General features: G+C 39.2%; 2 protein-coding genes across 6 annotated transcripts in view; one reads left to right on the top strand and one right to left on the bottom strand.

The window, feature by feature from the left end:
• Positions 1–555: 555 nt before the first annotated feature.
• The window catches only part of LOC137984574 (centrosome-associated protein 350-like), a 70,538-nt gene continuing 46,863 nt past the window's right edge, over positions 556–24,230 (top strand). Inside the window, exons 1-3 of the mRNA XM_068831738.1 lie at positions 556–643; positions 744–843; positions 2,803–2,902. The gene's annotated coding sequence lies outside the window, so the exon portion shown is untranslated. The remainder of the gene's footprint in view (positions 644–743; positions 844–2,802; positions 2,903–24,230) is intronic.
• LOC137984577 (partner of Y14 and mago-like) overlaps positions 3,376–24,230 on the bottom strand; it is a 62,644-nt gene continuing 41,789 nt past the window's right edge. For all 5 annotated transcript variants that reach the window (XM_068831743.1, XM_068831742.1, XM_068831746.1 and 2 more), the window contains 3 exons: positions 22,982–23,049; positions 4,508–4,715; positions 3,376–4,381 (listed from right to left, as the gene is read on the bottom strand). In XM_068831743.1, the coding sequence (XP_068687844.1) occupies positions 4,295–4,381; positions 4,508–4,715; positions 22,982–23,049 (363 nt within the window). In that variant the 3' untranslated portion in view covers positions 3,376–4,294. The remainder of the gene's footprint in view (positions 4,382–4,507; positions 4,716–22,981; positions 23,050–24,230) is intronic.

Genomic DNA, 24,230 nt, shown 5'->3' with positions numbered 1-24,230 from the left:
CGTATACATTAGTTTCTCTTGCGTGCTCGCCTTAGCTACCTATTGCAGTTTTGCGATCCTCGTTACGTTTTGATGCATTTGCAGTCATGAAGGGCTATGCATTGTTTACTGATCTAGCAAGGTGTATGGACCCTGTGCGCGAGTATGTGTCCTTTTTTTCATCTGTGAAAAATGGCAGATCTTTTAACGGTTAGATCAAAGTTTATAAATGGATAAACAAAAATATTAAATGAATAAAACGATGAAAGGAAACAAATGAGAACATAGCCTTTTAGAATCAAGAGCACCTAACCTAACTCTGAGCACCTAATTGAAGTACCTTGCATCTTAGAAGAATCTTAACATATAAGCTAGAAATTGTTTGTCAGCTGGTCTTCCTTTAGTTTTTCCTTCAGCTCTGTCGTCTTCGACATATCAACAAGCCACAGAGGCGTATACTTTGTAATTAAGTGGTTGACAAATAGAGCAACGTTAAGTTCTATAATCTTTATGCTTGCTCTAACACGTAACATTTCATTTGATTCCTATAATCCTCTTACTATCACCTGGGATTGGTTATCAAGGCCGACAATTTGATTAATCACACCTTCATTTCGTTAAGAGAAAGACTGTGAGAGGACTTGAAAAATCCTTGGAGGAACAAGTAATTTTTTCTTCGAATAAGGCAACTAACTCTAGTATATAGGTGTCCTGATGTTCAATATCGATAGTTTGATACTTATTTCTTTGTGTCTGACGTATAGAATCTACCACCGATTACGTAACAAAGAGGCAATCGTATAAAGCAAACGAGGAAATTATAGGCCTGTGCCCATTGTGTGAATTGTCTCTGGCAGTTGGTTGGTAAGTAAATTGAATTGCGTCTTGCAGTCGATAAATCGACGTAGATTTTTAAGCTGCGTGGAGATTGGATAGGGTTTAAGAGGCGACTGACTGGAATTTAATTACTTTCGGAGGGAACCCTTGAGTTGACAGCAAAATAAATGAACAATAGATAAAGAAATTATTCAAACAAGTAATGATCGATTAACAGTGAACTTCGTTTGACTCGTGTTTTCATATCATTCAGAGATATAAACGCAATTATGCATGTCGAGGATTGTCCTCTTTATTACCAAATAAAATTGCAGTGTAACAAGAGAGGAAATGAAGAAAGCAAATAAATTGTAATATTGTATGCACCACAGTTTATCCGTAAGCAAGATTTAAACTGACAAGGATGTAGGACACCATGATCTTCTTTTTGTTTTTGTTTAATTGACAGCTCAGTGTCATCTCGGAAATACATAATTCATGTCCCTCTCCAGACGAGAGGGGAGGGGGGGGGGAAGTGGGGGGGTGTGGGGTTACTTTCTATTATTACGTTCCAATGGAGATGTGCCGCTGGATTGGGTCGCATCAGTTTCACGACGGTTAGGGTTAGACTATAATTGACTATAATGGGGTAGTATTTTCAACAGAGTTCCCGACAGAGTTACTAGAATGGAGTCGTAAATTATATGTAGTTTGGGGGTAAGAATTCGGTTTACTAGTCGGATTACATTCCATTTTAAAATTACAAGCAATCATTAAGAAATAGCCCTTACGAGTGATGACGTCTGACTAGCTAATTTCATCACCATAACCATAGCAAGGAAGGCGTATTTTTGTTTCGGCAAGAATTATCGGCCGACATCTTGGATAGCGTGAATAACAGAGTCCTGAGGCGAGTCAAAAAAATTGCATTGAGAGGAGGAGCTTCGAATTCCAAAATCAAACTTGTAAATTTTACGTACTTGTAGACAATTTTTCATGCAAGGGCCAGCTGAACTAAGTGGAAGCACCGGATCTTAGCTTGAGCTGAATTCCAAAGGAGCAAACTTGTATATTGTGAATAATTTTGTGCAATCGAGGCTTGGTGGTGAATCTTGAGTGTCTGCCGTAATCATGCATAAGGCCTATTGCATAAACAGAAGTGACTAAGTTGGGGTCGCTAAAATTACATTTACCGAAAAGTGGCAAAGATGAGGTCTGTAATTGACCATAAAACAAATCAAAACTATAAAGGGGTAGGGGTTCCGAGAGGGCAGAGGCGCATGCCCAGCGAAATTTGCGGCAAGTACAAAACACAGGTCATTGTTTTTTACCAATACAGAAAGTATCCGAAACATTCATAAAAGCTAACCTTACGCCTAATCAGGCCTAAACAAACGTTTTTAGGCCTAAGGTTAGCTTTTATGAATGTTTAGGATACTTCTGTATAGGTAAAACAATGAACTGTGACCTGTGTTTGTACCTGCCACGAAATGTGACCCAAGTAAAAATGTAAATGCTTTGTTTATAGAGGAAGTGCACTAAGCTATCAAGGTACAATCGTGGGCAGAATAAAATGGAACAGCAAACCCCCCCAAATCAAGGTTGAAGCCGCGCAAAAGCCAAAACGCGCCATTTTCCCATCCTTGATTTGGGGGGAAGGGGGGGGGGGGGTCCAAATTTCCCATCTATTTTGTCCAAGATTGTAGTTCACAGGCACTCCACTTTTAATAATCTGAAAGAAACAATTCTAACTTAACAGAAACATGATTAAGAACCCCAACTGGCAGGCGGCAACCAGTGAGCTATTTACAAAGCGTGGTAGAGTTGAATCCGGGACAACCGGAAACAAATCCAGACCAGAGGTTGGAACGGGATTTGAACCCAGGGCGACCGCTTGCAAACCCGACGCCCTAACCACTGGACCACGCCACCTCTCCCGGGTCCGTCGTCCCCCCCCCCCCCTCCGGTCAGTCCAAGTTCACCAAATCTTGTTTATTCAACAAACAGGTTACTCAAGAGTTTGCGTTTTGTCACTGTTGTGTTATCAACATTGAAGAGGTTCAATTGAAGACCGGAGGACCAAGAACTTTAAGTCGTAGCTTAACAAGTAAGTATGTCATACTAATTTATGAGTATTATGTTCTGGTTAAAAAAATACCCTGTCATGACAGAATTGGTCTCGATTTGCTTAGGAGGAGCGTAAATTTCTAATGGCTTAACAAACTTCATTGGTTGAGTTGTCTAAATGTCTAGTTAAAATGAACGCAGGGCAAACCGAAACCTAAACCCAGATTTATGGTGAAAGAGATGGTACAACGCCAAGCATATCCCATTTCACAGAAATAATGAGACCGTAAAATCGTCCTGTTTTGCTGGCGAAAATAACACCATTTCATCCCTTGGTTACTTTCAAGCCCCAGAATCGGGCCCCGCATAATTTAACAATTTGGTCTTGAGGATTTGATTTAAAAATCATGAAAATTCATGATTTGGGAAAACGTTCAACTGCAAATGAAAAGCAGATTTTAATTCAGTGTTTTGGTCCATGCCGGTCAAGCTGTGATGATAAGACAGGGCAGATAGGAGAGAAAACAACAACAACAACTTTATTAACGTGTCAAACTCTTCTAGCTGGCCACAAGTGGCCTACTAATCGGGGACACCTAGTTAATAAAATCTATATAATAAACTTAAGATTACATTTGACAAGTGAACGAGTTGTAAAAAATAATCCAGCATTTATTACTTGGTGGTTAAATGCTAATGGAAGATTATTCAGACAGTTTAACAGATTGCATTTTGATAGCTGGTCTTTAGTGACTTTTCACGTTATCCCACCTATGTCCAGAAATACACACCCGGTTTTTGATGTTTAACACCGTCGAAGTGTCCCGATAAGTAAATTTTCCAAGAATAAGGTAATTGTTGGGGTTAGGGTCTTCAAAAGCCTTGAAACACAAGAACACGATTTGAGAATGAGAACTGCACTGCAGTGTTCGATAAAAAAGGAGGAGGCCGTTTAGAAATAATTCTTCAATCATAAAGTAGTATTCATGCCAATGTAGTACGTCTATTTCAAATTGTTTTGACGCATATCATTCACAGTTGCTAAGTTTACAATTTTTTTTATCCCAAAGATCGACAATAGCTCATTCCGTATTTTTCGTTACTCGTGAGTAAATTGCATGAGCAATGCGGTCATTGATACGCCGCGCCCACAAATACGATAGCGAAATGGGAATACTTATAACCCAGACAATGAAAATATTCGCTGGCTAGCCAAGCAGATTAAATTAACACTTCGGGAAATATCATGGTAACTCTTTAACTTCCGGAGGAGTGGCTGCTCAGGTCGCTTTCAACTCCCCCTCAACTCTCCCACCCAGTCTCTGCTCAAACTTCACCCCGCACCATGGCCAGCCATTTCATTTCGACTAATAGAATTTAGTTTTCACAAAACTTCAAGACTGGCAATGTCGTGAGATAGCTTCCCGAGTCATCATAATAACTTCCTTCCAGTTACTAGCAACGTTTCAATTTCTTGAATTTCCTCCAGTACTTCTTCTTCTCTTGATATCTTATCAAGCTGTGGAAAAATAATAATAAAACAAAAAAATAAGTGACATGAGAAATCACGCCCATTCCACACAACGAAATGAGTTTACAAAACATATTGTACGACACTGTTTTTGAGGAAGAAAAACTTTCATACCTGTGTCTTTTCTAACACCTCTCCTCGGTCCCTTTTCTCTTTCAAACCTTTAATTTGTTGTAGCTTTTTCTTCAACTGTTTTAATCTTCTCTCTATTGAGGTAAGACCGCTGGCTTCCGTAGAAGGCGCATGCGCACTTGCCGCCGTTAACGAGTTCGGCATTTTGGTGGATGCAACGTCAGCACCCAATTCCTGTACTTCTGCCATGCTGCATATATTAAAGCAGAGAATTCTTGTTAGTATAACAGATGTGACATTGATTTTCTCTGAGGGAGAGGCACGACATCCCATGCAGGGAGGAAATGGTGGGCAAGGACAGCTTCTAACCAATCTCGACTCCAGAGCTCTTCTCTTGACTGAGGGAGAGAAGAGCTCTGGCGAACCCTGAAACAAAGTGTCTTGTCATTGGTTTTCGTGAAGAACAATCAAAAGCGTCTCTAATTGCTGCATTCATGTTAACACGAGGAGTGAGCAGGCGCAGTAAGGTTCAAATCGCCAATTGTGGGTATAAGAACCTTACGGCGCATGTTCTCATAAAAAGAGTTTCCCAGAGCCTTGGGTCGACCCGAGATTAAGTGAACCAATCAGAGCACGAGAAATGCATTATCCGAGGTTGAGACTTTAATAATTATAAATAACCAGTTTGCAAGTTTGGTTATTTAGCAAATAACCACTTTGCAATTTTGGGTATTTACAAATAAACAATTTTCAGTTTGGTTATTTAGCAAATGAGCACATTCATTTTTTGGTTCTTTGTTAAATAACCAATGTCTCGTTTTGATTATTTATGAAGAACCAAACTGCAATTTGGTCATTTACATATAACCATACTTGTTTTGGTTATAGAAAAATAACCACTCTAAATAATAAAAATACATTTGGCGCCCCAAAGCGCAGTGGCAAGATATTTTGACGACCAGCAAAATAAAGCACGTGAGGCGACGCTTATCGTCGGATTTGTCTGTCATACCCTACTAAAGAACAATCGTCGTCGGCTCCTCCTGTCTTTAATTAATGAAGACCTTTTAAAGACCTACACCTCTTCCTTTAAACTCTTCCATCTCGTCCAAACACGTGTTTTATAGCTGTTCGCAACTTCGTACCCTGCGAGCAGAGTCTCTTTCGATCTTCCTAGATAAGTCGGGAAGAGGAAAGTAGACTCTGCTCGCCGCTTCCACATTTTGTATTGAGCATGCGTTAAAAATTGAAAATTTATGTATCCGGTGTCAGTCACGCGTGACCAGTAGCCACAAAACGAAGAAGAGGAAGTCGGAATATTTTCGAACAACTCCGGCAAACACACGACAATCAAGGAATCATTTCATTGGAAACTCAAGATAGTCCATATATCTTAAAAATGCCATTTTATTTTTTACTGAAAAATTTATAGGTTTCTGTCAGGCTAGTTTCTGTAACCGACACATATAGGAAAAACTCATGGGAATTCTAACAGTTAAAATTGCCACGCTGTTGTAAATTTCAAAATATTGATGACGCGTGGCGACTGATCATGCGCAAAAATAAAAAAAAAACAGGTTTGACAAGTCGAAAATGGACTGACTCATCCAATTCTTTGGATGAGCGGCAAATCAAATAATGTGGGGGCGGCGAGCAGTCTACTTTCCTCTTCCCGAATTATCTAGGAAGATCGAAAGAGACTCTGCTCGCAGGGTAGCAACTTCGGCGCCCGAAAAAAAATTCATTTGAAACCTGACAGTTCCGGTTCAATTTTCCCCACCCCCCGGGCACAGAAGATAGTCAAATGCCCGGGGTTTTCCCGGGTGGGGGGGGGGGGGATGTTGAAGTTTCGATTTGATCTTAAGTATCATCTGATGTCTGGAAGTCCCGAGGCGATTCTCAACAACTATTGACACATTTTTCGTCGGCTGAAACAGAATATTTTAAAATACGTCTTCATCGATGAGAGTCATTGCATCAATAAATGTAAGTTTCACTAAGATGTATTTCTACTTCTTTTCCCGGTCTAGGATGTCTTTTTAATCCCGGCCTAGCACGTCTTCTACACCTGAAGCCTACCTGATCTTTTGCATCGATCAACGCGAAACTTGAACACCCACCCCCCCCCCCCCCTAGGGCAAACTTTTGAAGATTGGATCGTTCAAATTCCCGCCCCCTCTGTCGTTGGATTTGTCTGTCTGTCCCCAAATTTTGAGAACTTTTTTTGTAATCCAATCGCTCACAAATGCTATATCTCTTCCTTTAAACTCGTCCATCTCGTCCAAACACGTGTTTTATGGCTGTTAGCGACTTCGGCGCCCGAAAAAAGAAAATGAAACCTGATTCTTCTGTCGTGGAGTTTCAACGAAATTGAAGTGTAGGAACTGGTAACTAGCTAGGGGCTTGGCTACAAGCCCGAGGCCTGGTTACGGAGCTGATGATGGACTGAAAACGTGGTTTTTCACGAACAATTTGGACTTGAATGTTGGACAAATTTCTTTAACTTTTCGAAACGGAAAGCTCAATTTAAGGTTTAAAAGTATTGTGACCGCATCCTCGGCAACATGTGGTAGCAGAGCGAGGTTATTAACCTTTTAAATGAGGAAAATGAGCGGATGTATTCGGCAACGTTTAGGGCCAACGAAGAAACGACTGCAGGATCGAATTAAACAAACTCAAGTCTTCCTCCAGCAACAGGTTACTCTGGATGAAAGTGAGGGCAAGGCCAATGAACTACTTCTCAAACTGGAGAGAAATCTCAAATCTTATAAAGATTTACTGGAACAACTACAAGAAGCATCCAAAGATGACAAAGCTAAAACCCAACGACTGGAAGGTGAAATGGAAGAGTTCAGTATTCTCGTGCTTGATGGTGACGAAGCTATTTGTGATCTCAAAATACTTCTGGCAGATATTGCTAAACGAAAACAGGAGACAACTGAAAGGGAAGAAAAACAGAGGGAAAGAGCTCATCAAAGGGAACTTCAAACAGAATTACTCCAGAAGTACGACAGCATCATCAAAGATCAACTCAAAAAAGAAATCATAGAGGAAGTGAACGACGGAACTGAAGAGGGATGTAAAAAACATTACATTCCTCACCATGCTGTGATTACTCCTGATCGAAAAACAGCTAAAGTAAGAATTGTCTACGATGCATCAGCGAAAGCCAGAAAAGGATGCAAAAGCCTTAACGAGTGTTTGTACCGTGGTCCTGTCATCTTAGATCTCTGTGGCCTTTTACTACGATTCAGGACTCATAAAGTTGCCCTGACAGCAGATATTGAAAAGGCCTTCCTGCAAGTAGGTCTCCAACCTACAGATCGAGATGTCACTAGGTTCCTGTGGCTCAAAGATCCCACTAAGCCACCGACCAAGGACAATCTGCAAATTTATCGCTTTACGAGGGTACCATTTGGAGTCATCTCAAGTCCCTTTCTACTTGGAGCCACCATTCTCCACCACTTAGAACAAGCTGGAACTCCTACCTCTAAGAAGATTATGAAACACATGTATGTGGACAATCTTTTGACTGGAGTCAATTCAAGTAAAGAGGCAAGAGAGTTTTATTCAGAATCGAAAGAAGTGTTTCAAGAATCATCCATGAATCTGCGAGAATGGGGGTCGAATTCTAAGGAATTTCTGAAGTCAATTCCAGAGCAGGACAGAGTAGAGGAAACCATAACCAAAGTCCTTGGAATACTCTGGAACACTGTTGCAGATCAACTAGCAGTCAAAGGATCAAAACCAACAGAATGTTCCTCGAAAAGAGAAGTGCTAAAATCCATCGCTACAGTTTTTGACCCATTGGGATTCTTTACTCCTACAACTCTTCGAGGAAAACTCTTCCTTCAAGAATTATGGGCCTCGGAGAAAAAATGGGATGAGAAATTGGAAGAAGAGATGCTTCATAAATGGTTAAAAATTCAGAAAGAAAATGAATGTATCTCCATGGTAACCATTCCTATATCTCTTCCTTTAAACTCGTCCATCTCGTCCAAACAAGTGTTTTATGGCTGTTAGCGACTTCGGCGCCCGACAAAAAAAAATTTGAAACCTGACTCTTCCGGTTTAATTTTCCCCACCAAACATAGGCAAAGGTCAAATTCCCCACTACCCGGCACCCGGTTTCGATTTGATCGGCGCATTTCATGAGTGAAATCAATTGACTTTATTGACCATTCGAAATTTTCCCTTACTCGTAATCTTCCGAACTAGTGTTTCGTTTCTATCACTAGAGATCTCCTTTCCAAGCGGCGACTCGAGATTGAAATAAGCTTTCGCTTTTTTTTCAAAGTAAACGAATTTCCTCTTTCGATTTCGGAGAAACAAACATGTTCGATTGTTTTCGTCGGATTGCGCCATTCAAGAGCAGAACTTGCGAATATCGTCATCCCCTTTTTGGCGCGAAACGCAAATGAAAACCTTGCAAGCCAGACAAGTCGACATCTCGCGACTTCGTCGCTCGCTAGTCCGCTTCGCGTCCGAAATATAACGATTCGCTCGCCAAAACATTTTCTCCTGGGATTCTCGTAACGTCGACTTGTGGCAAGTCTATATATTGGCATTTCTCCAATTAAAACGCGCATATTTTCTTAATTTGCTTTTAGATTTGAAAAGCCAAGTTCAGGGTTAAAAAAAATAGCCTGAGATGACTCAATCCAAAGAATTAAGTATAGCTGTAGCATGAGGGCGTAAGGCCGTGAATAGGTATCACTTTCACATACACCGCTACCTGGGCTAATTGTGACGGTATATGAACGTAAAGATAACCTTTGAGCCTGTTGGGTAACGACCGAGTATTATGGCGGCGCGCGAGAAGAATGGACCGACGACAAGTCAAGAGATGTTATTAAACTTTGGACAACCCTCGATTTAATTCAGAAAATTTAGGGTTAGTTCTGCAGTGCGCAAAGTTATTTGGTTAAAGAACGAGGGAAAGTTAGAGCTTAATGGCTAAAGCGTCTTCGATTTAAGCTGAAAACCTGCCAGAAAAAAAATCACTGCAAGAAGCGCGTTCTGTGATGAACAAGTCGTTTTTATTTTTTATCATTGAGTAAAGTACGCTCAAAATATTCATGGCATTAAGGTTAAACAATAATTTACAGAGAGGTATTAATTTTCTTAAATGCATTTGCAAGACGCTTTGGTTCATCGATCAAGGATCACGGCTTTCGATTTTATGAAACAATAGCAATATTTGGTACCTACACAGCCGAAAATCAACTCCCTATTTGTTTATGTTCTTCCATACCCTTAGTTTTTTTGCTTTCATCCCCGATGGGCGCCTTTGCAACTTTTTTTACCGGATTCAAGGCATTTCGAAGCGCGATTAGCCGAGAACTTTCACCAATCCGGGTGTTCAGTGGGAACGAACCTTTTTGCCCCCTAAAAGATAATATTTAAAACAGCAGAAATGAATGAAGACAAAGATATTGTCCTCAAGCACTCGACAAGAGAAAAGACTCCTTGACAGCTGTATCCCACAATGAGATCAAAATCCGTTATTTGTAACCCTTGGGGAGACGACAAGCACATTTGCACCCCAGGAAAATTTGGGAATTATACGTGAAAATCCCATCAAGTAACCTCTATCAGAACTACAGTAGCTGCATTCATCGGTTAACAAAGGGCGCCTGGACATGACACGACGAACACTTGGTCAATATTCATTGTCATGCGAGGCCAGTACTGTATCACATTTCCGAGAAAAAATTAAGATCGAAAAATCCAAGTTACTGCCCTAAAACATAGCGATTATTCCACCTTGTCAGGGAGGGAGGCTACTGTGCGGAGTGTTAGTTTGGGTATCAACCGTCTTTCTCCCCGTGTACACTTGAGCACGATTTTAGTCCTACTTCTTTTGTTGTGCAAACATTAAATATACTTGTAGTTCACTTTTTATGAAAGGTCCAGCTGAAAAAATTACAAGTACCGGATCCGTGGGAGATCTAACCAATAAATAATTTGACTGAAAACAAAATAATAATGCAAGGCTGGCTGTACGGCTATGAGGATATATATCTTTTTGTTTAAACAACATTTCGTCAGGAACGGCCTGACTTCTTCAGGGAGTTAAATGATTTGAAATTTAATAGGCCTTCCGACAAGCGACATGGCCGAAAAAGTAGCGACAGCATTGAAAGTGAAATCGCGACAAACGGCATCCTTACTTTAAATTTCCGACAGCAATGGTCACAGCAACGTGAAACATTGACAAAGCACCGACACGAGATATTTTAAAATTCAGATAAGCGACACAGGACCCACCACCCCCTGCTAGGGCCTATCTTAACGATCTTTTGTTTGATTTTGATTCAGTCCATACACGTGTTGAAAAGACTAGAAAGTGTGGCACGTCTAGCGACTGAATTACCACCCACTATGAAAAAAAATATATACAAAATTGTCACCCGATCATCATAATCAACAGTATATGATAAATGACTGAGGGGAATTGTTTTTGTTGTTTTTTTTTTTTTTGGCTTTCACCGGAAATTTTACTGATTACGAAAATTCTAGTCATACCATTTGCCGCAAACACAAAGACGTTTCAGAAGGTGTGGCGTAAATTGCAGTTTCATATTTGCACGCGCCAAACAACACGTCACGTGCGCATCACGCGAGCTTTCGAGCTACCTTGGTGCTCTGGCCTCAGGACCGTTTCTCGAAAGTCCCGAAACTTTACGGGCCATTTTCGGGTGTCACAATTCCCTTTGTAGCGCAAGAACGGAGAGGATTTAAGTCGTCAAACTTCACAGTCATTTTTGTTACCTTGAAAAATTGTTAAAAGATCGGCTTTCCAAGTTTCACAAATGGCTTTTCGAGCCCGAAAGGTTTTTTTTCGGGACTTCCGAGAAACGGGCCCCTGGTTTTTTCTTTTGTATCCAACAAACTCAGTCTCCTTACGACTGCAAAATCCAAGCCTGTGTCCAAAAAACTCTTTGCAAAAAATTATTCTAGTGTACTTTTGCCGAACTACATATATATTCACAGCCATTACATCTCCTTGGAAAGATCAAAAACAACGGTTGCCTGCAGACATCATAAGACGATTCCGGAAAAAAACGGCAATAACAATGGGGTAGTGTTTTTATTTTTAGTAACACAGTTATTTTCTTAAGGGATGGCAACAGTAAAATAGATCAAAATAAAGGCACAATTCTGAAGAAGACCATTCCCTAGCACGCAAATTGTTAGACATTGGCGAAAAAGTAAGAGAGGCGATTTCAAGTTGTCCCTAGTGTTGTCAAGGACAGTAGTTTGTTTTGACTCATCCAGCTGTTTTGCTGTTACTTGATCTCATCGTATTTGTCATTATGACTGAGTTTTTCTTTAAGAGCGCTGTTAACAGTTTGTCAAAGGTCTCGCGTGGCATCAGCCTTCCAAATACTTTTGTCATTTACAAGTTTAATGACAACTCCTTATACCAATAATACCGTCGATCGAAACGGGAATGGAATGCTTGAAATTATAAAGCCCCGAAAATTGATATTTGGTAAATGACCTTAAAAAATACGTGAAATGAGAGAGTTCTATAGGAACCATCTCCCTCTCTTTAGAACCCATTTATCGGAAGCTCTTAATTTAAGAACTTAGGTGTTGGTCGATCTTGCACATCTTTCTCCATCAATCCTTCTACTCAATTCGGAAAGAGGTCCCCATCATGAACAGGGCAAACCGACGTCGCAGTTACAAGGGAGGAGAGGGATGATTTTGGTCTCACTATGGGTGTACAGTACAACGTTCCTGTCACCACTGGTGAACTTACGAGTAATAACTATGGATGAAAATATACTCCAAAAAGAAAGTACTTGGGGACAATATCTTTGTTATCATTTGAAAAAAAATTTAGTAGTTTTACTTTTCTCTTAGTATAAGTTTGTGTTTGGTAAGGGTAAAAATTCTCGGACAAGCCACATTTCCACAACTTACATGAATGACAAATGCAAGGAAGTTTTTGCTGCTGTGAAGCATTGCTTAAACCACAGGGTTGTCATTTGTAGCGCGTTACTACCTATAATTAAGTTAGACACATTTTGTCAGGCTTTCTGGACTTTTGTTCCCTATAACGCATTATAAAAACAAGCCAAGCTTTCATTGAAACGCTCGCCTCTCGCCTGAGGTTTCTTTCCTGTCGTTTGATTATAGTCCTTCTCAGAGGGACCGGGATCAGCCTTTTCCTTTTTCATGTTCCCCCCCCCCCCCCCCCCCCCCGCCCTCTCCCCCTTTCCTCGGAGCCTCCTAAACAACCGGGGTATCTGGAGAATCGCATGTTGATGATACAAAATTAACAAGCCATAAACAGCTGTGAAAATTATAGTTTTTTCATATGTCCAAATAGTCAGACGTTCGACTGCTACAGATTTTGTCAGTTTAACTTCCCCATTGGGCTTCAGTTGGAACAAAACATTTTGTTTGTGAAAAAAAGACTCTTGAAACCCCCAAAGATATCACACAAATCAAAAGGCATGGTGCAACGAAGTTGTTGTTTTTTTTTTTTTTTTCAGAAAAAAAAGATTGTTTACATTCTCTTCCGGCATAAGCTAGGTCAAGGGTACTAAATTCGCAGATAAACAAACGAATTTTCAGGCGAAAGTCACTGAATGAAGATTTCATTCCCGCATTTATTTTTTTTACGATATTCCAGATAAAAATTCGAAATAGTTTCATAATAACAGCCTGGGACATCATTGATTCGCCGTTTTAAGTCGGCTCTTAGCAAATGCCAAGGAAAGCCGAAAACGGAAGTTGCCCTTTCGACCATTACCCTTGACCACATCACTTGGAATGCTGACTATTTAGCACACACTGCCTGCCCAATAAAGGATTAGTTTCGATTACCTTTATCAAATATGTATGTCCAACAAAAATCCACACTGCATTCTCTCGAGGCTCAGCAATTTGAAGTTATTTTCAAGATTGATCATTACAAGATTTCACTACATTACCGCTTGCGCAGTGCCGCTCCGATATCTTGCTTCATTTGATTATTTCTACCATTTGCACGCGTCTGGTCACGTGCGCACTTTTCCCCTGCACATGTTGCCTGTTACTCTATTTTGCTAAAAATATGCTGACTTCTTTTACCTCTCATATACGAACTCAATTTATATTCATTTGCAATAAACTATCGAAGCCCCATTATCCTTGATTCTTGGCTTTAAATATGAAACCGAAGCTTGCGAACTTAGCTACTGCAAGAAAATAACAACAAACTATCCAAGGAAAGGAGGCACTCAGAGATAGAAAAGGCTCTCTCTACTAACCTCCGCTCGAATCATCCCAAATGATCTTAACAATAATACCTTTCAAATTTGAGTAGTTTTTCCTGCCTTAAGCTTTAGGATTCAATGACGTATCGAACTTACGAACTGACACAAACGCTCTCAAATTAAAATCTAGAAAAAACCTGTTGCTCTATTTTTACAATGGTTTATGTCTCCGAGTCATTTCCTAACACAGTGACCTATGCCCATGTGAATCTCAATACCAAACATTGTTCTCCTCTGTAAGACAATTTAGAAGAAATGTAATCATCGAAAATGAGAAAGGTTCAAAGGACAAACTTTGAAACAAATTTGACTGAGCCCTCCCCATCCGTGAAATACTTTGGATGCAAGATTACGGAGTTTGCTTCACGAAATGGTCGCCTTACGCCTCAAGTTTGCCGTGTTTTTTAAATATCTATTTTGCTGTCGAATGTCATAGGATAACTCTACGTTAGAAATCTTATCGCAGTGGAAACTTACACCGACAAAATCGAAGTTGCACGGGGTGCTGTCAGCCTAACTTAATCCCCCCCACACCCCTCCGCCCCTATCGAAAAATCTACCATTATCTTTTCCTTATGGTTAAATTACGTCTTGTGACTTCTTCTGACCAATCACATGTAAGAGAAATCAATGATAGACTGCAGCAGGAAACAAAATGTGATTGTAGTGAAGTTCATAGGTCACTCAACAGACGAGCTGCTCGAACTAGATAGTGAAGTCAATCAGCTCTGAAATCGAAAGTGTCCTTCCTCTAATCGACCGTTAAGAAGAAACAAGACCAGTCTTTAGCCCAAGAGCTCAACTAAATCAAAGGTAGGAGGCGCAACTCATGTTTAGGAAAAAAACAATCTAGGATCATCGTGTTTCATGAGACAAGCTGTCACAATTTCGCAATGAGTTTTTTTTGTGACACGTCTATAAGCAAGCAAAAGTTTTAACACGCGTTTGCATGAGTTACCATTTCACTTGCAACAGAGTTATCGACAATTCTACACTGGCACGAAGAATGCGGGTTTTATCGTTTGTTCTCGATGTTTCTGAAAAAAAAAAAAAAAAAAACACACTGGCGCACCATAAAAGGAAATGCTCACGACCCGCCCCCACTCCACCCTTCTCCACCCCCAGTACCTTCCCTGGCGGGCACCAATCAATGCCAAGGTGGATCGTGATTCAAGACACGTAAACACACAAGTAAACGCCACTTTCGATCATCTTTCCTGCTGTGAGTGTTGAACATGCTTAAAGATAGACATAATACCACAATAAAAAGCCCTTCCATCGCGGCAGGAAGGCACCCACTTTGCGTCAAGTCAAAACGTGGTCACCTATCCGCTGTTCGATTGTAACTTAATGCAAGCTTTTGTTCTAGGGTACTAGAAATATGCCAATCCTTAAGTAACTTTACAACTGAATGAAAGCACTGCTTTCCTCAACTGCTGTTTATTAAAATGTTTGTTGTGCAAGATAATTCTAACTTTGGAGTTAAACGACAAAAAACCGTAAGTATGACCAGTCAAATTAAAGCGACTGAGCGGTACGTTTCCGTCTGGTCCGATTCATTGTGTTTTTCAGAGGATTTACCTTGAGGCTGCAGACAAAAACCTGTCAGGGGTGTGACCAATGACAAAAACCATCAAGCAATTGGCGTGCAAAATTTTGTTTGAAAGTTGCTTGCCTACCACACAATTAATAAATAATTATACAAGAAAATGCTAAACGAAGAAAGTAAAAGCGAGAACGAAGGTGGCAAAAGGTAGGAACGAAAAAATGCGCATTCCTTTATGAAGCTTCTGGGGAAGAGTAAGATGGCGTTCCTTGTGTGTTATATGACTGTAAATCACTGCAATTTAATTTCTTTTATTTTAAACAGTATCTTAAGTTTTTACTTACACATTCACTGCATCACAAAAAAATAGGAGAACAAAGAAACAAGATTCAGTCATTAAAGAACCCCAAATTGCTTGTTGGATAAACCAAGGCCCGTTTGTTGTAAGAATTACCGGAATCTCTAAGAAATAAAAGTTCTTTAAGAAGGATCGATTTAGAAAACGTATTGAGAGTAAAAAGTAACAACACTATCCGACGTTTCGGAGTCAGACATGACCCCATCATCAAGGTTAAACTGTACTGGAAAATTCGCAATTTAAATATACAGTAACGGGCGTTAGGTCAAAACAAAGACTTATGCATAAATGGAAATTAAACGATAGTTGACACTAAGATATTTACAATTTTTGCTAGAATACAAAAGGCAAAGGTCAAACAAAAACTTTAGCACGAATGGAATCTGACTGCTTATTTAGTGATGGTTGACGCTCGCGTATCAAAAGCATCTCGTGAACGAGACAGTCAAATTTCGATTTGCATTTCTTTAGGATCGTAAAATGTGCTTTAAGTTCAGGTTTGTCCAGATCGTGTTTCGTCTTCATGTGTCGACCAACCGAAGATGATATGTCGACTATGTTCAATCGGATGCCCTGAAACCACCGCAAGCGCAATACCAAGGAAAAACCGTCCGTATTGCATTACCGTACAAAGATCAGAAGTCAGCTAACGTGCTACGGAGACGACTCAAAGATCTGAGCGTTAAAATTGGTAACACCATCGAGATTGTTTCTGTGTTTATTAATCGTAAGATTGAAAGTCATCTCAAACACCGCGAAAACAAGCCAAATGTTGTAAATAACCAATGTGTTGTTTATTATTTTAAATGTGGTCTATGCGATATGGACTACATTGGTTATACAACAAGGCATTTACATCAGCGTATAGAGGAACACAAATCCCTATCATCTTCGGTTGGTCGACACATGAAGACGAAACACGATCTGGACAAACCTGAACTTAAAGCACATTTTACGATCCTAAAGAAATGCAAATCGAAATTTGACTGTCTCGTTCACGAGATGCTTTTGATACGTGAGCGTCAACCATCACTAAATAAGCAGTCAGATTCCATTCGTGCTAAAGTTTTTGTTTGACCTTCGCCTTTTGTATTCTAGCAAAAATTGTAAATATCTTAGTGTCAACTATCGTTTAATTTCCATTTATGCATAAGTCTTTGTTTTGACCTAACGCCCGTTATATTTAAATTGCGAATTTTCCAGTACAGTTTAACCTTGATAATGGGGTCATGTCTGACTCCGAAACGTCGGATAGTGTTGTTACTTTTTATTCTCAAATAAAAGTTCCCCTCAAATTAAACGCTAAGACAGTAATTTCATAATCAGAAAATCATAGTTTACTTTATCTCCGGCTCGAATGCGTTTAAAAAGAATGCGCAATGAAAAAAGTTCCTTGCTTTCGTAAAGGCAAGAGGGCGAGGCAGAAAGCCAAACTCCAAATGCGCTCTTCCATTTTCCTTTTAATTTGCCTTGAAACCCTCGCATTCGAGCCCCCCTATTCCTTCCTCCAATCTTTCCATTCTCTCTCGCGGATTTCTCTTTCGCAAATTACTAACGTCCTGTATTGCTGGATAAATCTTACAGTGTCCTCTGGTAAAGAAGGTGAAAAGCATCACTTTAGGACTTTATGGCTAATCTGGATTTATCGATACAACCTTTCCTTCAATACTTTAAAACTTATATTAATGGTTGACCCGTCAGCAAAATAAAAAAAAACGGAAGCAAACAATGTAAACCGAGTTAAAATACTACATTACTCTAAATTTGTAAATGTTCTCAGGAAAAGTTAATCCATCCGCTCTCTTTGTCCTAAACTTAAAAACGAAGGCGTCAAACTTGAATATACTCCGCTATACGCCAAGAAGCGGTTTAATTGTAGATGAACCATTAGCAAGGCTTTTCGTGTTTTTGCTTACGGGCAAATAAAACATCCTTTGAAAGGTAAGCTTTTCATGCTATTTTCTCCTTAGTGAAACTTTAAACTTGGGGCACAGAAGTACATCGTGAGACAAAAATTACATGAGATAAACCCTCTAAATTTTAAAAAACTCTGTTCAAGTGGTGATGTACAAATTTAGTTGTCTCTATGTGCAGGACAGGAAAACAGTAAATTTGCCACCACTGTCTTCCTTGCACACCCTCAAGTCAAGTCAATTTTTATTTTAAGTCAGACAAATATTATTTACAGAAAATTAATATTAAGACAATTACAAGATCTAAAAACAACGTAATCACAGATAACCGTAAAACACAACAATCATGCGAAAGTTTGGGACACCTAAATGGTTTAGGGAAATAATCGAGTAGATGACCCAAAGGAAAATAAAATACATAAGGAATACGCCGGTGAAACGACAATTTAGTATAAAAATATTACTTCCTGGACTAACTACTACTAAGTACGTAACCACTAACTTCCAAAATAACCAGCGATCATCGAATTTTTTGTTTTTTTCTAAATTTGGGAAAAGGAGTAATTTGCTTAACCCTTTAGTGCCCAAGGGGTCTCCCTTTGACGAGTAAAATCTTCTGGCGTTAGACAGAGTAAAATCTATAAGTCACTATTGGGCATTAAAGGGTTAATATTATTCAGTAAATGAATTCCAAAGGAAAATAACAGTGTAACAAAGGGAACGAATACGATAATTATTGAGTAGTTTGAACTGAAGGAACAAAAAGATCTTGATTTAGCGACTGACGGGTAGCGTACGAACGAACAGAGGATATTTGCTTGGAATAATCAGAAAAACAATAAGGAGTCATTTTATGAAACCACTGATAAACAAAGGAAAGGATTTCTAAGTGAATTATATCACAAAATTTTAACAAATTAAGAGATTTTTGAATTGGTTCTGATTGTGATACAGGTTCTCAAAATGTCGTAATTCTAACTATTCGTTTTTGTAAGATGTTGACTGGCATTAAATAAGTTGGATATCTTAGATCCTATACATGAATACCATATGTAAGAAAGGGATAGATTGACTACTTAATATTTGAGAGTGAGGTCCAGTTACAACAAAATCTCAAACTGAGGCTTTGCCGTATTGCGAGGTCAATACAGTAAAGATAGGCCGAGGTTTAAGATTTTGATGTAACGACCGAACAGTCAAGGTTATTAAGTTGTTTATTATATAGTAACAGAACGGCTCTAAAAAAGAAAAAAACTAATCTGCAAATCCCTAATCGGCCAGTGGGCATTATGGGAGAATGATTTAATCAAGTGAAGCTATGATCCGCAGTTCAATATATGATTCATTTCATATATCATTTCGTTCATTGAACTTGTTTAATGTTGGCTCCGTCAATTTACCTTATAGGGTTTTAACTTTTTAGAGTGAAAGAAAATATAATTAGTCTTCAGGTCACTAAGTGCTAATCTGGTGGATTTCATCCATTCTGAAACTGCTTTCAGCTCATAATTCAACTTCGATTCGAGATCATTAAGATTCTTGGATGAACAATAGATATTAGTGTCATCAGCAAACAGGTGAGACATCAGCATTTGTGAAATGTTTGGTAAACCATAAACATGTAACAGAAATTGCAGAGTCCTTGAGGGCCATAACAACAACAGGTTACAGGTAGTGGATCAGACACATGACCAGACAGACACAAACCTTTCTCTGTTTGAAAGATAGGACTTAAATACCTCTCACTCCATAGTGATGTAATTTCAATAAGAGATTTTTTTTTAAGTCAGTGAAGATTCCACAGCCAAACTCATTATTATCAATAGAATGACGAATAGATTCAGTAATACTCATAAGTGCATGATTCATTGAATACTTCTGCCAAAGGCCAAACTGGAGTGAGTAAAGAATGTTATGATATTCAAGGTAACCACAAAGGCAATGGTTATAAATTAATTGCTTTTTCAAAGATTTTACTAAAAATCGATAGGACTGAAATTGGCCTACAGTTGTCTTTGTCTTGCCTGGAACCTTTCTTGAAAACTGGAGTCAATTTAGCTAATTTATGTTTACTAGGGAAGGTGTCATTGAGAAAAAAAATAGTTGATTAAAGATGATGGGAGTTAAACCTATTCACTCCTCATGGACCCCAGCTGACAAGTAAAATCGTCTGGTGTTAGATAGAGTAAAATCTGCCGAGTCTCACTCCCAGGTGTCCATGGGGAACCGGGACACTGTAGGGACCCATGAATTTGTTGTTATTCATTTGAGAATGTAAGATTCAACTTCACAAGAAGTAACAGGAGAAAGAAATATTGACTCAGGGAAAATGGCCTTTCATAAAAGAGGTAGCACTGACAGGAATTCTCTCGAGGAATATCTCAATCAGTATTTTTACCCACATTAACAACTATCTCTTTGTTCTCCCGCCTGTTCTTCCTTTCGCTTCCTCTTTGCACGCCTGTTGTCAACTTTATTTATGGGTAACACACAACAGCAATCACTGAAAAACTTAGTGGCCCTCTAAAGAGTTTTTTGGTTTGTTATCAGGTATTTTGTAGGTGTTTTAGAAGTCCCCAGGGATATTTCCATTGAGTTATCACGCTATTTAAGCAGATAGCAAGTTTTAGTTGTACTGTCGCAATTCGATACTGACGTTCTCAGCTAGTTTCCCATGGTTCTTGTTAAAATGCTCTCAGCCAAGGGCCTTCTTGTCCTTCGTCGGGCGAATCCACTGTTCTGGAGGAAAGCAGCAGCTCAGAGCCGGTCCAGCGCGTTTTTAGCCTCTTTGAAGATTATTTAAATTGCGTTGCTTTAACCAAAAGGAAATCAGGTGGAAGGAAGATCTAAAATCGCGAAAGACGGCTCGGGGTTCAAGTTCAAAGGGAACAGAATTCAATTTGAGCTTATCGCGCGCCCATCTAGACCAAGTTTCTCTCAGCTATCGGCGTCAACATAGGTCATCCAGACGAGATTCGTAAGCTAGCTTCAGATGGTGGAGAACGATTTAAGAAACGGCGAAAGTTAATATTTGAGTTTGCCGACCGAAACAAGAGTGTTTGGTGGTAGTTCAACTGTACGAGTAAGCTGTTTTGGCTTCAGATTCTGAAAACGTAGGACGTTTACGCAAGGCGAAGAATGCAGCTGAAAACAAGTGGAACGAGTCGAGACAAAGACAAGGAGTCTCGAAGAAGCTTAAATCTATTTCCCTTTATTGACAATCAGCTTTTTTTCTTGGTAAGATCTTAATTTTATTATATGTGCGCTTAATTATGCGCTTCCTGTACTTTGTGAATCTCATCGAATGGTTGGATTGAAGTTGTTTCTTGAAAATTTTAGAATTTTACGTTCGTTTGAGCCTAGCGAATTAGAAAGTAACTTTAATTAAATCCACGACGACTCAATTTTACACTAAAATCGTTTATTTCCACAACTGGGTTCCACTGAATAAAAAGCTACCTTCAAATAAACTTTGTGGGGTTTATGGAAGCATAAGTTTGTTTTCAGTATTCCTTGTATAAGACTTGACTTGGGACAGTCATGAAAAAACAATATATGATGTTGAAAACTCGAGTGTATAGAAGCAAAAGCATCACTTTTATAAGCATAACAGTCACCCATCTCACCAAGGACGATCCGAGTTCATCACGTTTTGACTCGGTTGTCAAGTCGCGCAAGATTTTATACAGCACAACACATTTCATTTCTAGTCCTTGATAGCAGACTTTACGCCACCCTTCATAAACTGAGGATGCGAGGTCCTCGATTCTAAGGCGGCGACATTTTAAGTCTTAAGGATAAAACCATAAAGCGTTAAACTCTACCATTTGAATACGTCGTGCAAATGCTAAAGAGGAGTACGTTCTGCTGCTTATGCATCGTTGTTATAACTATTCAGTTGGTTCTATATTATTGCCAATTCAGTTTTTGATGCCATGAGGCTCTCATTTTTAAATCAGTGTACAACACGTTTTCACCAATTCTGTCCAACTTAAAACAATGGGGCATTTTTTAACAAAGAGGAACTGAAAGGTCGAAGTACACTTAACGTAGTCTTCCTTCTGCGAATTGAATATTAGCGGATTAATCAAAGTGAAGGGACAACGTTTACTTTCCGATTTTAAAAAAAAGGCTAGCAATACGCATAGAATGGAAAACCGGAGATTGAGAAAGTTGCAAATCCGCAATTTCCATCGATTGGGTACAGTTGTTGATCACTGTTTTCTCAAGTTCAAAGAGTGTTTACTTGGTTGACAAGTAACGTGATTTGAACGTGACTTAATACAACTAAGTAGCCATAAGAAATCTTTTAAGACTCTAGAAATGAAGCTACAATGATGAGATTGTTTGAACGTTAATACTCCAGGAGAAGTACCAGGTCGTCGAAGTTTACTCTTATAATGCAAGATACTTTGGGACGAAAAGTCGAACATGACAAAAAGATGTCATGGTTTTATCAACATTCATTTATCTGTTGAAAACTGAGTGTCAGTGGTTCATAAGGACTTGATGCACCGATTTCCGCATTCCAAAGCGTGGAGGAATGTGGTAATGGTTTAGAGATGGATAAATATGAATTAAATGTCATGTTCCTTGCAGAATCAAACCTTTGCTAACCCAAAGAAAAAGCTGCACTCAAAGGCTTTTGGTACGCAGTAAGATTTGTGTTAATCAAGACGTGTTTCAATCGCAAAGCTCCAAAGTAATCGCATCCAGGTGCACGAATGCACGCAATGTCAGGCTCGTCTACGTGATGTTGTTAACAGTGCAGCGAATTCCATGAATTTGTGCAATGAAATCGTCTTAAAGTTGAGACCACAAACATAAAAATATAAAGCAAGTGATGGGTGTGTGCTTTTTTTTCTATTTCTGTGGTGGTGTTGAATATTTTTTTGTACAAAGCAAAGTTATTACCCTGGACGAGGGCCAAAAAACGTAGCCAGTAAATGAATGCTCCTGGGAAAAGGATTTACAGCAACGGAAATGCGAAGTCGTGCCAATGTGCACTTGGTTGATGAGAGATCGTTTGCTTTTTTTGTTGGCGATTTCTTTTTTGCGACTGGAATTTGCCCTCCAGGAAAATTTGGATCTCAAAGAGTCGTGAAGAAATAAACGCGTCATGGGTGCTTAATTTCGGAGAATGTTCGATTGATGCTCACATTCACAGTGACAACGGACTTAAGGTACATGTTGCATTTGCCAGTCAAACTGAATATCGCGTACGTTTCTACTGCATGTCACCGACACATTACCCAAGTGGGCGTCTGCCCACTGAGACCTCAAAAACTCTGGAGTTGGTCGTTTTAGAACTATTTCTTTTATCTTGCAACAGCATTAAATACCTTTCAATCAATATATGGAGAGAGCTTTAGGGCTTGAGCATAAGGAAAGTACTTAATTTACCCGTTTTTAAAAATTTCTTACCTGACACCAGCAGCGTTATCTTGAGCAATCCAGAGCTGCTGTCGTAGACGTGCCGCAAGGTCATGGTCCTGTGAGTTAAAAAAAAAAAAGAAAGGTTTCTTCATTCTTTCAAAACGTTAATTGTTCTCTGCTGTAGATGGCTAAAAGGCAACTATACCCTGCGAGAAATACTGAAATGCCAGCGTGGCAAACATTTCAATTGCAGTGGAAGTCATTTCTTGATAGAGATACGAAATCTTTAAAGCAAAGCCGTGAGTCAGTTTAGATGTGGATCATATATAACCAGTAGAGTTGATCGACATCCAATATTGTATCAGTTAGTCAGTATAGTCCCACTTTGCTTAACAGACTCGAGAAAATGACATCTCTATGCAAAGCACTAATAGCTATGTTGTAGAAGTCCGTTAAGGCTCTTTTGTCTTGTCAGTGGATCTCTTCGCTTGATGTTTTTCAATATTCAACACTGAGTTAACTTATTAATTAATAAATTTACAACAAATGAAGAAATATATAAAAGCTTCAAAGGTTTTCTAGGGCAGCAGAAAAAATAACAAGGTCAACTAACTGATGACAAGTTCTAACTTACTATAAAACGGAAAAGTGAATATTTACATATATGCTTATATATCTTTTAAGATATAATAATAACAATTGTCAATCAATGAAAAGAAGCCCATTTGTTATTTTCCTTGCTGTTACCATAAGTTTCAATGCGACATTGCGAGCTTCACAGGAGAAGTAATCCCTTAACATTTGCACGGACCTCTTTAAGCTTACAGCACCAAATAAAAAATTACCCATTAAAAAAGACATATCCAATTGCAGTGAGTGAGGCGGAAAATTATTAGCTGGTCTCAAACGAAGTAGGATGGCCATACTCGTTTAGTAATAATCTGGGATAATAACTTTCGCCCTTAGCTAAAATGTCATCGCAATGCCAGAATAGAAGTAAAAGATCTTCAGAATGGCTGCCACAAAGGTGCAGTCGGCAATGTCTTTAAAACCGCTTCGTGTCCAACAGTTGTTAGTCGGCAAAATTCCATGAAAAACCTAAAATGAAAGTTGACTAGTTTCGTACTATGGTGCAAGAAAATGCTAATTTATATACATTTCTCCACCCTGGTTTAGAACACTTATCCGTAAGCTTTTTGTAAACTAGTCCATTTGCTTTCTGCCTCACAAAAAAATGAAGAAGTCATCTAGTTTGAGAATGGTTTTGCCTTGGCTAGGTCTTTTGGGTTTGATGCAA

Source organism: Montipora foliosa, chromosome 14 (assembly GCF_036669935.1).
Source record: "Montipora foliosa isolate CH-2021 chromosome 14, ASM3666993v2, whole genome shotgun sequence".
Classification (NCBI taxonomy): domain Eukaryota; kingdom Metazoa; phylum Cnidaria; class Anthozoa; order Scleractinia; family Acroporidae; genus Montipora; species Montipora foliosa.
This window is presented reverse-complemented; position numbering and strand designations above follow the sequence as displayed.